This window comes from Sarcophilus harrisii, chromosome X (assembly GCF_902635505.1).
Source record: "Sarcophilus harrisii chromosome X, mSarHar1.11, whole genome shotgun sequence".
In the NCBI taxonomy this organism is placed as follows: Eukaryota; Metazoa; Chordata; class Mammalia; order Dasyuromorphia; family Dasyuridae; genus Sarcophilus; species Sarcophilus harrisii.
Window position 1 is genome coordinate 34,750,451 of NC_045432.1, and position 15,683 is coordinate 34,766,133.

Here is a 15,683-nt window from a genome sequence, read left to right on the forward strand (position 1 = left end):
ATTTCAATTCAGGGAAACAGGTATTTTAATCAAGGGCTAGATAAAGAGACATCTCTAACTTTGCGCTTCACTGGGAGTCATGGGAAGTAATCCTGACCGAATACCAAGGAGAAAACGGGAGGGACCAGCGGTCCTCGGCAGGGGGAAGGTAGAGACTCCTGGGGTGGTGGGATCTCGAGGTGTCATTGGGAAGTAATGGTGAACCAAGAACAAGAAGGAGACCTGAGAAACCAGACGGTCGCCTTAAGGGGTAGATGAAGATACCCCCGAGGTTTAGGGTTTCTGGATGAGTCACGGAGAACAAATGGTGTCCCAAGAACGAAGGAGCATAGGGTCTCATCAAGGAGTAGACAGAGACTCCTGAGGTGCTGGGTTTCCCTAGGAGGCATGGAGAGGAATGGCGACCCAGGAAGAAGAAGAAGAAGAAGAAGACCTGAGAAACCAGAAGGTGTCCTTAAGTGATTGATAGATTAAGAGATTTCTGGGGCTGTGGGGTTTTCAGTTAATCATGGGGACGTAATGGTCACTGATGGACAAAGAACCACAGGGTCTCAGCAGGGGGTAGCTAAAGAGACTCGGAGGGGCGTGGGGCTCTCGGGGTAAATAACGGGGAAGTAATGGGGACTGAAGACCAAGGAGAAAACCTGAAGGCTTGGTGGCGCCATGGTGTTCACGCTTTCCGGTCCCTGCCCGCTCCACATTATCTTCAGTTTCCCCACCGGGGCGCTTAGGCTGCAGCACGGGCGGAAGTGCCTTGCAGCGGTGGAGCGCTGCGGCTCGGGCGGAAGTGCCTTGCAGCGGTGGAGCGCTGCGGCTCGGGCGGAAGTGCCTTGCAGCGGTGGAGCGCTGCGGCTCGGGCGGAAGTGCCTTGCAGCGGTGGAGCGCTGCGGCTCGGGCGGAAGTGCCTTGCCGCGTGGTCCTCAGAGGCTGTGGTGGTGGCTGAAGGGACGGCCCGGGAGCTCAGGGTTGGCCTGGTTGCCGGCAACGCCATCAGTCATGTTCCCCATCAGGCCCAGCAGCCCCGTCGGGGTCGAGGAGGAGGAACTAGCCGAGGATGATCTGGCATTCATAAGCCAAAGCCAGGGGAGCTCGTCTGAGGGGAGCGAGAGGTCCGCCCGGTCCGCCTCTTCCCCTCCCTTGCTGCAGCCCGGCAACCTTCCTCCAGCTCTTCCCGCCAGTCCCATGAGCCGCACAACTCCCAAGATCCAGACAGGCCTTTTCTGACAGAGGCCACAGGCCCAGTGACGGCGGAGGCCTCGGCGATGACGTCGAGCTCTGGGGAGCTTGTGTCCCAGACCAACAGTGAGCCGAGCACCAGATGCCCTTGCTCCCCCTCTTCCCAAGACTCTCCCACTGCCCAGTCCACGGCCGCCGCTGTGGCAGCCTGCCCTTCTGCCCTCACCACCTTCTCCAGGTGTGTTCCTGCCACGGCCTCCGGCTTGGGTCCTCCAAAGCCCAGGTGGGTGGGAATGACCGGGCGCCCAGTGGGCATCCCGCTTTTCCGTTGGCTAGAGAGCCGCAGCCTGGGCCGAGGGAATTACGTAGACCCCGCCCGAGACAACTTTCACATGATGACCAGGTTGTACAAATCCACCCACCCCACAGACTCACTATACCTGAACACCCGCACCCATGGCGCCGTCTTCAACTTGGAGTACTCCCCCAATGGGTCAGTGTTAATAGTTGCTTGTGAACTGAGTGAAGTTCTTCTTTTTGACCCCATATCTTCAAAGCATATAAAAACGCTTTCTGAAGCTCATGAAAACTGTGTAAATAATATCAAGTTTCTGGATAATAGACTGTTTGCAACATGCTCCGATGACTGTACAGTAGCCCTTTGGGATCTAAGAAAATTAAACTCTAAAGTGTGCACTTTACAAGGTCATTCCAGCTGGGTGAAGAACGTTGAATATGACGTTAATACAAGACTCTTAGTTTCATCAGGATTTGATGGAAATGTAATCATTTGGGACACTAACCGGTGCACAGAAGATGGGTGCCCACACAAGACATTCTTTCATACCCGTTTTCTTATGCGGATGAGGTTAACTCCAGACTGTTCCAAAATGCTGATTTCAACCTCTTCTGGTTATCTTTTGATTTTACATGATCTTGACTTGGCAAAATCTTTAGACGTTGGAAGCTATCCAATTATGAGGGCAGGGAGCACTGCATGGAGTTCCCATGCGGCTACTTCTGCAACTTCATCTGCTCCTAGAGCTGCTGGTTCATCTTCTCATGATGGGCATTCTGGTTCATTATTTGAGCAAAATGTGTCAAGATCCTCTCAAGCAGAAGGTGTGTCACCTCGTAATAGTTTTGAAATTTTAATACCAGATGTTCCTTTTGGGAGGCATCGTGGTAATTGCATTACATCTTTACAACTACATCCTAAAGGTCAGGCTGCCCTTTTACGGTGTTCCAGTACTATAGATGACCAGGAGTGGACCTGTGTCTATGCATTCCAAGATGGGCCTCCAGTACAACCCATTGCACCTCATTATTCTCTAAGACTGACTCATTATATTGAGGAAGCTAATGTAAGCAATGGGTACATCAAAGAACTTTGTTTCAGCCCTGATGGTCGACTGATTTCTTCCCCACATGGCTATGGGATCCGCTTATTGGGATTTGACACCCAGTGCAGTGAACTTTTTGACTGCTTACCCAACAGAGCCAGGCCCTTGCAGGAAATCCATTCTCTCTACTCTCACAATGATGTGGTTCTGACAACCAAGTTCTCCCCCACACATTGTCAGATTGCCTCAGGGTGCCTTGGTGGATGCGTGTCTTTGTATCAGCCAAAGTTTTAGGCAAAACTCTCATCAAAAAAGGAACTCTTTTGGTGTTCAACTTCTAAATTACTTCTCTTCAGGTGAAATATTTTCCTTAGACATCTTGTAAGTGCTTCAAGATCCTCATCCCTAGGGTCCATGAACATCCCAACAATGACATAGGGGTACTCAGTCTAACACTGGATGTTTGATACCGCATCTCTAAGACAGACTGTGCATTGTCTTTCTTCCTCGGCATTCCTCTGCTCCTGCTGATCCTGTGCCATGGTTCCTCTGGTTGTGTTGCACAGTAGTCCTTGGAGGACTTTTCTCTAGGTGTGACTCTTGGTAGACACTGGGCAGGATTTTTGGTTCAGGAAGATGGAAAGTGGTGCTACTCCTGAATAGTCCTAGAAGACTGATGTTGGCATATTGGTTGTTACAAGCGAAAATTTATCTTGCCAATTCATTTGGCCCTTGTAAATGGCCATTATTTCACTATAATGACTAGATGATGAAAATGTTCTCCTACATATTAGATTAGATTTTGTCTTAATGACTTTTGAAATTTATTGAAATTGCTAATCTAGTTTTCACAACATGAGGGATTTTGTTTATTGTAAAATACTAGCCAAATGTTGTCGTGTTTGTGTAATTAGTTTCCTTTGTGTGAAGTTAAACTGCTAGTTTCCTTACTGTGTATACTTGTTTTTATTGTTTTATTTCTGAGAAGTGAAGAAATGGACTTTTTCCTGTGGTACAAAGATAAGGTTCTGCTGGCTTAGCAGAAAGCATTTATTTATTGACTGATAGGAAAAGCATCATTTAGAGACTTCTGTCATCTTCTCTGCTGCAATCTGTATAGTGTAGTAGAAATTGTTACACTACCTGGGGCAGATCAGTGAGTAAAAATGCCCCCTTTTACTTTGTTTTCTTTCCTTATTCTCCTTGGGAAAAATGTGTATAAGAATACTGAGTTTTTTTGAGAACACTTAATTTGTTTCATTAGTGTTATATTTGTTAGTTGAGAATTCTAGTATTGTTTTCACGCTAATTGGCTAGTTATGATATTATTTATACTGTGAGTGTATTGAATGGAATGTAACATAAGAGCATTTACTGAATAGGCTCCATATTTAAACCAGGGCTGGAAGTTGTTTTCCCCCTTTTCTTTTGCTTTCTTCCTTCCTTTTCTTCTTTGTTTTTTTTTATCGTGGGCCTGACAACCATTGGCCTACGAGCAACAATTGGGCCATCCTCAAGAAAAGACAGTTATTCACAGGTTGCCATGCCAATGTAAACATCTTCCCACCCTGCGTTATAGCTGAGTAACTATAGCATTGATACTTGTATGTATTGAAATATTACTTTAGTAGATCTTTATTTGTAGAATATTTGTGAAGAGTTAGATTATAAATATAAGTAGTAGCTCCAGCCTAGCTGTGGGACCAGAGAACACATCTCCCAGCTTTGGCAGTAAATTTCAGAGTTACAAAATATGGATATAATTATACCAAATGAAAGCAGTTGGAAAACCTGTTGAACCAAGCGGATTCTAAGGATTTGATTCCAAAAAGAAAAGGGTAATTTTTTGTACCTTAGTATTTCAGTAATCAATATATGTGACATTTCTTAATAAAGTCTCATAACCAATCATTCAGATGTACAAATGTGCCTTATTTAAGCCAGTAGATACATTCCTCATATTTTGGGGAAATTTCTGTCAACTCAATTATTTCTCACTGATTTGGTTATGTAATTGGGAGATGCTGTTCTGTAGAAAAATGTTGCCAGAAGACAAAATAAAACTACTTTTGTGCATGCAAAACAAAAAGGACAAGGTGCAAGCATGAAGGACCATAGGGTTTCATCAAGGGGTAGATAAAGAAATTCTTTGGTTGTTGGGCTCTTGGATATTCCAAGGAAGTAATGGTGAAAGAAGAACAAACATTAAACATGAGAGGCAATTGGCTCTCATCAAGGGGTAGATAAAGTGACTCATAGGGATGTGGGGTTCTCGGTTAACCATAAGGATATAATGGTGACCTATGAATGAGAGTATCAGGTATCAGCAGGTGTTTGGTAAATAAATTCTTGGGATTGTGGTTTTCTGGATTAGTCATGTGCAAATAATGGTGACCCATGTGGCTTATCTAGGAGTAAATATAGAGACTCCTTTAACTATGTGGTTCACTAGGAGTCATGGGAAGTATTGTTGACTAGAGAGTTTAGGGAAAGCATGAGGGACCAAAGAACTTCATCTAAGGGTAGATAGATATGCCTGTGGTTGTGGGGTTTTCAAAGCATCATGGGGAAGTAGTGTCCCAAGAAGAAGATAAAAACATTTGAAAGCATAGCATGCCATCAAGAGATAGATAGGGGTTAATCCCACAGTGCATGCAAAATAGGACCCTGCAGGGGCCGTATTAGACAGTTTACAGTATCTTTGTGTGGGGAAACAGCAACAACTTCCACACAGTGCTTCTTGTATGGGGAGTGCTCCAGATTGTAGCTCTCCGACTTGATGTACCGTGCTTCCCCCTGCACCCCTCCCAAAATTACCCTGGGAATGTGGGCGGTGCACTCAGAGGGCAGGCTCTCAACCAAGAGTGAAACACTCAGGATTGAGGGGGCCTCTGTCCTCCAGGTGGCATTTAAGTCTGTGCCCACAAAGTGGGGTGGGGGGCAGGTCCAGGCAGAGCCAGAAGCTTATGGCGAGGGTGGGGCTGGTCAGGTTTATCAGCCCGTGTATCCCATCAAAGGCCGACATAAAGGACCCATAGGGAGACAGTGGTCCTTGGGGAGTGGAGGCTGAGGAGGTGTATTAGAGCCTATGGGGATGTTTTCCCATCGGGAGGTTCCTTCTTTGGGCTATGAGCAGGGCTCCCCAATCTCTTCCTGCCGCATAAAACTTGATACGCCAGGTCCTTCCCAAGAGCTGCCATAGGTCCAGATAGAACCACGGCTGCCCATAAGTCTCATTTCGGGCCTCCACCTCCCCCCAGTAGTTCTTATTAAAGTCCACACATATCTATGGGGAGAATAGTGGCCAGACATCCCCAAACCTGGAGATGATCTCAGTCACAAGGTTCTTGGCTACGGCCAAGCAGATTCGGACCTCACAGGAAAGGCTTCGGGCCAACCTGAGAAGGTGTCAACAAAAAGCAAAAGAAAACAATGTCCTTGAACCCGGGTTTCCATGTCCGTGAAATTGACTTCCCAGTGTTCCCTGGGTGAGAGTCCTCGGGGGGGGGGCGCACAGGGCTGGCACAGTGGGGGGGGCGGGTGGGGTTCATCTTGGCACAAGTCAGGCATTGGCGGGCAGCAGTTCAAGTGAGGGTTTTCATCCCAGGCAAAAAAAAAGAAATGGGAAAGCAGATCATCCAAGAGAGTTCCCCCCTAAGTGAGTTAGAGAGTGCAGTTCTGAAACAAAGAATAGCACAAGGCTCTTGGAAGATTCACAAGTCCTTCTGTAGGACACCACCAGCCCTGGCCATCAGCCGGGCCAGGAGGACCTTGAGGCCTGTAGGAGAGTTGTTGCCCGTAGATTTTGTTGAACTCCCCCTTATCTGGAGTTGGCACATGGCCAAGTAACTAGCCCTAAGTTATAACAGTCCTAATGAACAGGAGTGGGGAGCTTGCAAACAGGGGAATTGAGGCAGAGTGATTCAGGGAAACTGAGGTAGGGCCATTTAGGGCACTGTGGCACAACAGTTCAAATCATTGAATTACCTTCCCCTAGATACCAGGAAGGTCCCAGAACCATAATGTTGCCAACCCTATTTGAGGCAGATAAACCAAACTAGAAGTAGAAAAATGCAAGGACTTACATGACAAGGGCAAGTCTCTCCCTGACAACCCCAAAGGCTCCCTGTTGCAGCATGACAGAGGGAGCACCATCTCAGCCAGAGAATCCAGTTTGAGATGGACAGTTACTGTTAGGTGGTCTGCAGTCCTTTGTGCATTTAACTCAGCCTTTGCTTATATAGGGAGCAGCAGGGCTCAAGCCAGTCATGCTGCCCACTCAGAGGGGCAACCCAGTCCAGGGGAGAAGGGGGAGGCCTGGAGCAGCTCCACCCATCCCCGCCCAGGATACAGATCTCTGAGCAGAGCTATGAAAGTATGCACAGTTAGACCATCAAGGCAGGCAAACTCCGAACTTTAGGGCCTGAAACGTCCTTTGAGAACACTGAGATATAGTTAAGAACCTGGGGTTACAGGACTGGAGACTGCCAAGTCCCAAGGTGCCTGATTTCTGGTTGTTTCAAACACTGAGTCTGCCAGGGCAACTCCAACAGAATAAGGGGTTTCAAAGTTAAAGCATAACCAGCAGTCACATCCCAGTAGGTTTAAGCAAGGAGGAAAAACAAAAAAGGATTGCTTAAAGGACTTCCAATTCAATCTGAACTAGTGAGAGAGGGGGTGAGCAGAAGTACCTAGGGCAAAGTGAACAGGAAACTAGGGGTTCCCATTCTTCTTCTTTTCTCAGTTTCCTATCTCTTCTTCCCTCCCTTTTCTCTCAGGCAAATGGAATCATCCAAAAAAAAAGCAAATAAATTGTCAAATAACCATCCAACATATAAATCCCAAGAGTGAATTCCTATACATATCACAGTAGGGTTTCCTAAAAATCATTCAAACATAACAGCAAGAGTTACACAATTTTAACAACTTCCATCCCAATCTCAACACACAGTAAGAAATGACCCATTCAGGGTTTAACAGTCATTCCTCGACCATTTTCCAATTCCCCATATCAGTCTGTCAGGGGCAGGGGACGAAGCATGTCATCCAAAAACTGCTTCATGCTGATAAGGGGCAAAGGCAGTCTGAGATAGAAAGACTGGTCCACAAGGACTGCTGCAAGATGTGGGGAGGCCAAAATAGACTGGCCAGCAGCTGCCCATGGAAAGAAACATGCTTGTCTCACAGGACAGCCAAACGCCTGTCAGCTGTAGTCTCAATAAAAACAGCAGTTGGGTTTCACAGACCACTGTTAATTGTCCTCTCATCATTTAGAAACCTATAAAAACCTGAATATCTTCGAACACGAATGTCCAGTAACAGATAGGGAAATGAGTGTTTAGCCTGGTCATCTAAGTATTAGGATACAATGATTACATATAATCAGACTGGAAACAGCAGGCTATGACATAATTGAATTGCATTATCAAATTCTACTGACCATTGGCTCCTATTAGGCACAGGAGAAGAAAAAAATGCAGAAGTATGACTATAACATAACATAAAAACTGATCCTTCAGCACATACAGGACACAGGATAAAGTAGCCTTAACCCAGTCACATTCCAGGTAATTGTCCCACTAACCGTCAGAGGGTGGAGCTCCCTATAAATATTAATTACAAGTCCAACAAATTTTACCTCCAATAACAAATTCCATTGAATAAAGTTTCAGATAGATGCCAAACAGCTATTTACCATGACCTTATATTGATAACAGTAAGAAATTCATTCCAGTAAGTTCGCAAGTCATCTTTCGTATCTAAGTAGGCAGTGTCATAAGTCAGACATTATATAAATCATTTGTAAAATACCTAATACATAGAAAAATTCCAAATTACATATTTCCTATAACAGCAACATTTCCAAAAGGACAAAGAAAAAGACTATTATTTTCAGAAGTCCTTTAAATGATGGGCCTACAATCAATGCAATCAATTAAAATTTATACAGAATAGCCTATACTGTATATACTAATACCACATAAAAGAATCTGAAAGATTCTTTAAAACATCAATTAAACTTTTAAAAATAACTTTACCAAATTATAGATCACATTTATAACTATATTTATAAATCATTATGTATTCAAAAAAAATGTAGACTGTCCCTTTGAAATCACAGTTGCTCCTGTCAGCCAGCTTCGACTTGATTAAAAAAAAAAAAAAGGCTGGAACACACTTAGTGGGGGGGGGGGAAGAGGGGGAAAGGAAAGTGAGCTAAATCTGCACAAAAGATTCCTTCCTGTTCCCATTCAGGTTTCCCCACACAGAAATCCTTCCCATTAAAACCCTTCCTACTTAACTCTTTTCTTTCCCTCAGCGATATACTATAAACACATTTTAAAACCCTTCTACTAGATGCTCCGTTGCTAAAGTAGCAGAAGCAGTGGGGGGGAGGGTGTGAGTTAAACCTTTACCTTTCAGGACAAAAGATCCTCTTCCATTTCTCTTACCCCCACCTCTTCTCTTTCCTTACTCCTAAGCCCTTCAAACCTACAAATGCTCCTACAAATCAGTCTTTCATAAATCACCATCATTTTCCTTTCCTTTTCCTTGTAAAAGTTTTAAGATTCACAATACAGTAAATAGTTAAATAACTATAAAATCCACATGTTCAGCAAACATAACCCATAATGTTAACAAATTACCATTACCTTCTATTTCAGAAGCAAACCAAATAGGTTTTTAAGTTTTTCTTCCTTCTGCCTGAGTGTTTCAAGGCCACTAGCATAAACTTCTTTCCCCCAGGAAGCATTAAGCAGATAAGGTTTTATCAGACTTTGAAAACGTGCTTGTCAGGGAAGACTTCCCCACCTGTTTAAAATAGTCAAGTATTTTTGTTCTTTTACTTACAAATTAGTACAACAGGTTAAAAAGTTTAAAATCACACAATAAAATTTTATACCAAGCATAGTTGTAACATGGAAATAACCAATTGCCAAATTTCTTAACCATTGTTCTTAAAACTTAACAGAGCTCTTTAAATCAACACAACAGACAAACAAGTCTCAAACACAGAACAAAAATTACACAGACATAGGGGGCACAATTACAACATTAAACAAAACATTTAACATAAGCAGACTAGAGGCTATTCAGAAACCTTAGAATAGCCCTGAGGGAAGTTGTTGCAGCTTGAGAGCCTCCCTCCCAGAGACCAAACGGAGCTTTTTAGACTTCTGAGCCTCAGTTTGGTGCATTTCTCTGCCTTCACAGAGAATGCCCAGAGAATGAGATAGTGCCAGAAGGCACTCAGAGCCAGAGTTGTGCCACTGGCACACAGAACCAGATAGTCACAAGTACACTTAAACACAAAGAGACAGTAGACAAACAATTCCGGAACACAAAAGACAGCATCCTGTGGAGGCCGGTAGGCATTACTATTGCTGCGTCCAGTATAACTACCTACAATCCTTGCATACTCACCCAGAAATAAACCAGTTCCCAGAATGCTCAAAGCCAATTGAGTCAAATTTATGTCTCTTCTCCAGGCCTCAAAGGTGAATTACTGAGGTCTGAGGTCAAGGAACGTCTCTCGTTGGCCACCCTCTAGAGCCGGTAACCCCCTTTGCCCTCCAGGGAAAGGGACTGGCTGTGAAATAAAGCCAAAGGCTATCTCGCTGGGAAGCCTCCAAATGAAGTACCCAGGTGAGAGAAAAACAGGGCAGCCAAAATAATGAAGTTTTAAGAGCGTTTATTGCTAGCTAGCGACTGAACCCCAACTCCAACACTGGAGGTATCAGTAATGAATGTTTCTTGATACATTTGTCACAATAAAGGAATTTCTGTTGTAAACAGGAGGCAAAAAGTTATCCCTCTAAAGGGGTCATTCTCAGGCAGCAGCAAGCAGCATTTCTTTAAGCTTATCAGGCTGTCAAGGTCTCAGGAGTCTCAGGACAGTACATCTGGGTTGTTAAAAATATCATCTGCATTAGGGAGTGAAGAACTAGTAATAGACTTCTAACTACAAAGATTCAAGATTGTTTCTTATGGTCCCATTTTGGGGTGCTTTTTCACTTCAGGGCCATAGATTTTCAGGATAGATAAAAAGACTCCTGGGGTTGTGGGGTTCTTGGATAGTCATGGGGAAGTAATGGTGACCGAAGAACAAGGATTAAACATGAGAGACAATCGGCTGTCATCAAGGGGTAGATAAAGTGACTCATGGGGTTGTGGGGTTCTCGGTTAACCATAAGGAAATAATTGTGACCCATGAATGAGAGTATCAGGTCTCAGCAGGGGTTTGATAAAAGACCTTTTTGGTTGTGGTTTTCTGGATTAGTCATGTGCAAATATTGGAGACCCATGAATGACAGATCATAGGGTCATATTAAGGGTTAAATATAGAGACTCTTGTAAATATGGGAAGTAATGGTGACCAGAGAATATAGAGAAAATATGAGGGACCAAAGATTCTCATCTATGGGTAGATAGAGATTCCTGTGGTTGTGGGGTTTTCAAAGTGTCATGGAGAAGTAATGGTGTCCCCAAAACAAGATAAAAACATTTGAGAGCATAGTGTCTCATCAAAGGTAGATAAAGGGACACCTGTCCTCTGGGGTTCACTGGGATTCATAAGGAAGTCAAGGTGACCAAAGAACATGGATAAGACTAGAGGGACCTTAGGACCCTATCAAGGGGTAGGGTTCTCTAGATGTCTGGGCAAAGTAGTGGTAAACCAAGAACAAGGAGAAACCATGAGAAATCATAGGGTCTCAGGAAGGAGTAGATCAGCAGAAGTCTTGGGTTGTGGGGTTCTCTGTTGTCATGGGGAAATAATATTTACCAGTGTATGAGGGACCCTTGTTTCTCAGCAAGAGGTAGATAGAGTGACTCCTGCCGTTGTGGGGTCCTTGGTTAGTCATGGGAAAGTAATGGTGTCCCAAGAAAATGATTAAATATGAGGGACAATCAGATCTCATGAAGAGGTATAGACACCTTGGGTTGTGCAATTTTCTAGGTGTCATGGGGATGTAATGTTGACCCAAGAACAAGAAGAAAACATTTTAGACTATTGCTTCTCAACAAGGAGTAAAGAGACACCTGTGTCTGTCGAGTTCACTGGGAGTCATTTGGAAGTAATGCTGACTGAAGAATATAGAGATAACATGAGGGACCAAAGGGACTCATCTAGGGGTAGATAGAGACTCCTGGGGTTGTGTGGTTTTTGAAATGTCATGGGGAAGTAATGGTGACCCAAGAATAAGATAAAAATTTGAGAGATTGTAGCATCTGATCAGGTGGTAGATAAAGGGATAACTATGGCTCTGAAGCTGACTGAGATTCAGGAGAGAAGTAATGGTGACTGAAAAACATGGATAAAATATGAGAGATCCTAGGGCTCCATCAAGGGGTGAACCAAGAAAAAGGAGAAACCTTGAAAGACCATATGGTCTCATCAAGGGGTAAATTAACAGAACCCTGGGGTTGTGGGGTTTTCTGTTGTCATGGGGAAATAATGTTGACTGGTGAACAAGGTGGACCATAGTTTTTCAGCAGCTAGTAGATAATGAGACTCCAGGGGTTGTGGAATTCTTGACTATTCACCGAGAAGTTATGGTGACCTCTGAACAAGAGAACATATGCTCTCAGCGGGGGAAAGGAAAAGAGACTCTTGGGTTTGCAGGGTTCTCAGTTGTCGTGGGGAAATAATGTTCATGGAAGAGCAACAGACCACAGGGTTTCAGCAGAGGGTAGATAAAGAAACTTCTTGGGTTTGTGGTTTCTTGATGAGTCAAGTGGAACTAATGATGTCCCAAGAACGAGGGACCACAGGTTCTTATCAATGGGTAGATAAGGATATTCCTGGAGAGGTGGGAGTTTTTCATTTGTAATGATTGATCACCTATATAAAAGGGACCATAATATATGAATATTATGGAATATTACTGTTCTGTAAGAAATGACCAACAGGAGGATTTCAGAAAGGCCTGGAGAGACTTACATGAACTGATGCTGAGTGAAATGAGCAGGACCAGGAGATCATTATATACTTCAACAACAATACTATAATTACCAGTTCTGATGGACCTGGCCATCCTCAGCAACGAGATCAACCAAATCATTTCCAATGGAGCAGTAATGAACTGAACCAGCTACGCCCAGAGAAAGAACTCTGGGAGATGACTAAAAACCATTACATTGAATTCCCAATCCCTATATTTATGCCCACCTGAATTTTTGATTTCCTTCACAAGCTAATTGTACAATATTTCAGAGTCTGATTCTTTTTGTACAGCAAAATAACGTTTTGGTCATGTATACTTATTGTGTATCTAATTTATATTTTAATGTATTTAACATCTACTGGTCATCCTGCCATCTAGGGGAGGGGGTGGGGGTAAGAGGTGAAAAATTGGAACAAGAGGTTTGGCAATTGTTAACGCTGTGAAGTTACCCATACATATAACCTGTAAATAAAAGGCTATTAAAAAAAAGGGACCATAAGATCTCAGCAAGGGGTACATCAAGAGCCTCCTTTGGGTCATAGGGTTCTTGGTTAGTCATGGGGATGTAATGGTGACTCAAGAATTAAGAGAAACCATGAAGGACCACCAATATTTCATCAGTGTGTAGATAAAGAGACTCGTGGGGTTCTTGAATGTCATAAATAAATAAATAATTGTGAATGAGAGACTTTTGGGTCTCAGAAGGAGATAAAGAAATTCCTGTGGTTCTGGCTTTCTGGATGAGTCATGTGCAAATAATGGTGACTCATGAATAACGAACAATAGGGTAGCATCACATGGTAGATATAGAGACTCCTTTACTGTGGGGATCACAAAGAATCATGAGGAAGTAATGGTGACCAAAGAATATAGAATAAACACGAGGTACCAAAGAGCCTCATCTAGGGGTAGAGACACCTGTGGTTGTGGGGTTTTCAAAGCATCATGGGAAAGTAATGACCCAAGAACAAGATAAAAATATTTGAGAGCAAAGTGTCTCATCAAGGGGTAAATAAGGGGATACCTGTTCTCTGGGGTTCACTGGGATTCATGGGTAAGTAATAGTGACTTGAAGGACATGGATAAAAGAAGAGGTATCTAGGGCCATATCAAGAGGTAGATAGTGACTACTAGGATGGTGAGGTTCTCAAGTTGGGGGGGAGTGGGGAAGTAAAAGTGAACCAAGAAGTAGGAAAAACCATGAAAGATCATAGGGTCTCATCAAGGGATAGATCAATAGAACCCTGGTTTGTGGGGTTCTCTGTTGTAATGGGGAAGTAATGTTGAACAATGAATGAGGGACCATAGTTTTTCAGTAGGGGGTAGATTATAAGACTTTTGGGGTTGTAGAGTCCTCAGTTAGTCATGGGAATGTAATGGTGACTCAAGAACAAGCAGAAAAGGTGAAGGAACAGAGAGTCTCATTAAAGAATAGTTAAGGAGACTCTTGTATTTGTGGGGTTCTTGGTCTGTCATGGGGAAATAATTGTTACCTATGACCAATAGTCTATATGTTCAGAGTAAGGAGTAGATAAAGAGACTTCTGGGGTTGTAGGTTTCTGGATTAGTCATGTGCAAATAACAGTGATCTATGAATAACATATCATAATGTTGCATCAGAGGGTGCTTATGGAGATTTTTGTAATTATGGGTTTTACTAGGAGTCATGGTGAAGTAATGATGACCAACAAATATAGAGAAATCATGAGGATCATAGTGTCTCATCAAGGGGTAGATAGAGACACCTGTGTCTGTGGGTTCACAGGAATTCAAGGGGAAATAATGGTGACTGAAGAACATAGAGAAAACATGAGGGACTATAGGGCCCTATCAACAGGTAGATAGAGATTCCTGAAATGATGAGATTTTTAAGGTGTCATGGGGAAGTAAAGGTGAATGAATAACATGGAGAAACCTCGAATGATCATGATCATAGAGTCTCATCAAGGGGTAGATCAGAACTCTAGGGTTGTGGGCTTCTCTGTTCTCATGGGGAGGTAATGTTGACCAATGGACAAGGGATCATTATTTCTCCACAGGGGGTAAATAAAGATACTCCTGGATCTGTGGGGTTCTCAATTTGTCATTTGTAATTATTGGTCACCCATGAACAGTGAGCAGTAGGGTCTCAGGAGGTAGTAGATTAAAAGACTCCTGGGGTCGTGAGCTGTGACGACCGCGCTAGCACCCAGGATACCTTAGAATCAGCCAGAATCAGGATAAGCAAAAGTCCTTAGTCTTTATTCTTGGTTTTTAGGGGTAGATGTGAAGGGGGTGGAAGCAGGACCTCTGCAACCTCCTTCTTCCTCATCCACCACCAAAGTGACTCTGGCTAGTCTTACTGCCCCCCCTAGTCCCTCCTACGATCCTCTGTATACGCCAATCATCAAGCCAGCACAGGATAGCAGGAAGGGCCATTTTCCAAGCATATGCCCATAGAGTATTATCTAATCGGTAGTTAGCCTCAAGTGCTCGTCTGTCCTGACCTCAGTGCATTGACTCAAGAGTTTTGGCCCTCTACAGTGAGCTGCTGGGTTTGTCATGGGGAAGTCATGGTGACTCAAGAAGAAAGAGAAACATAAAGGAACTTAGGGTCCTATCAAGGGGTAGTTAAAGAGATTCATTGGGTTGTCGGATTCTATGTTAGACATGGGGTAGTAATGGTGATCCACAACCCAAATCAAAAACATGCAGGGTCATAGGGTCTCATCAAGGGGTAATTAGGGACACTCATGGTATTGTGGGGTTCTCAGTTTATCATACTGAAATAATGATCACCAAAGAACAAGGGACCACAGGGTCTCAGCAGGGGGTTGATAGAGACTCTTAGGGTTGTGGTGTTCTTGGTTAATCATGGGGATGTAATGATGACCAAAGAAGAAGGAGAAAACATGGACCATTGGTTATTATTATTATTATTATTATTATTATTATTATTATTATTATAGCTTTTTATTGACAGAACATATACCAGGGTAATTTTTTACAATATTATCCCTTGCACTCACTTCTGTTCCGATTTTTCCCTTCCCCCCCTCCATCCCCTCCCCTAGATGGCAAGCAGTCTTATACTTGTTAAATATGTCACAGTATATCCTAGATACAATATATGTGTGCAGAACCGAACAGTTCTCTTGTTGCACAGGGAGAATTGGATTCAGAAGGTAGAAATAGCCCGGGAAGAAAAACAAAAATGCAAACAGTTTACATTCATTTC

The 15,683-nt window shown here is 43.5% G+C and overlaps 1 protein-coding gene across 1 annotated transcript; it reads left to right on the plus strand.

Annotated features, from left to right (window-relative positions):
- Nucleotides 1-601: 601 nt before the first annotated feature.
- LOC116420250 (DDB1- and CUL4-associated factor 10-like) lies at nt 602-5,400 on the plus strand. Its single transcript, XM_031944602.1, is given in 2 exon segments — nt 602-1,147; nt 1,150-5,400. Coding segments are annotated over 2 exon segments (2,148 nt in total). The 5' UTR covers nt 602-663; the 3' UTR covers nt 2,814-5,400.
- Nucleotides 5,401-15,683: the final 10,283 nt, after the last annotated feature.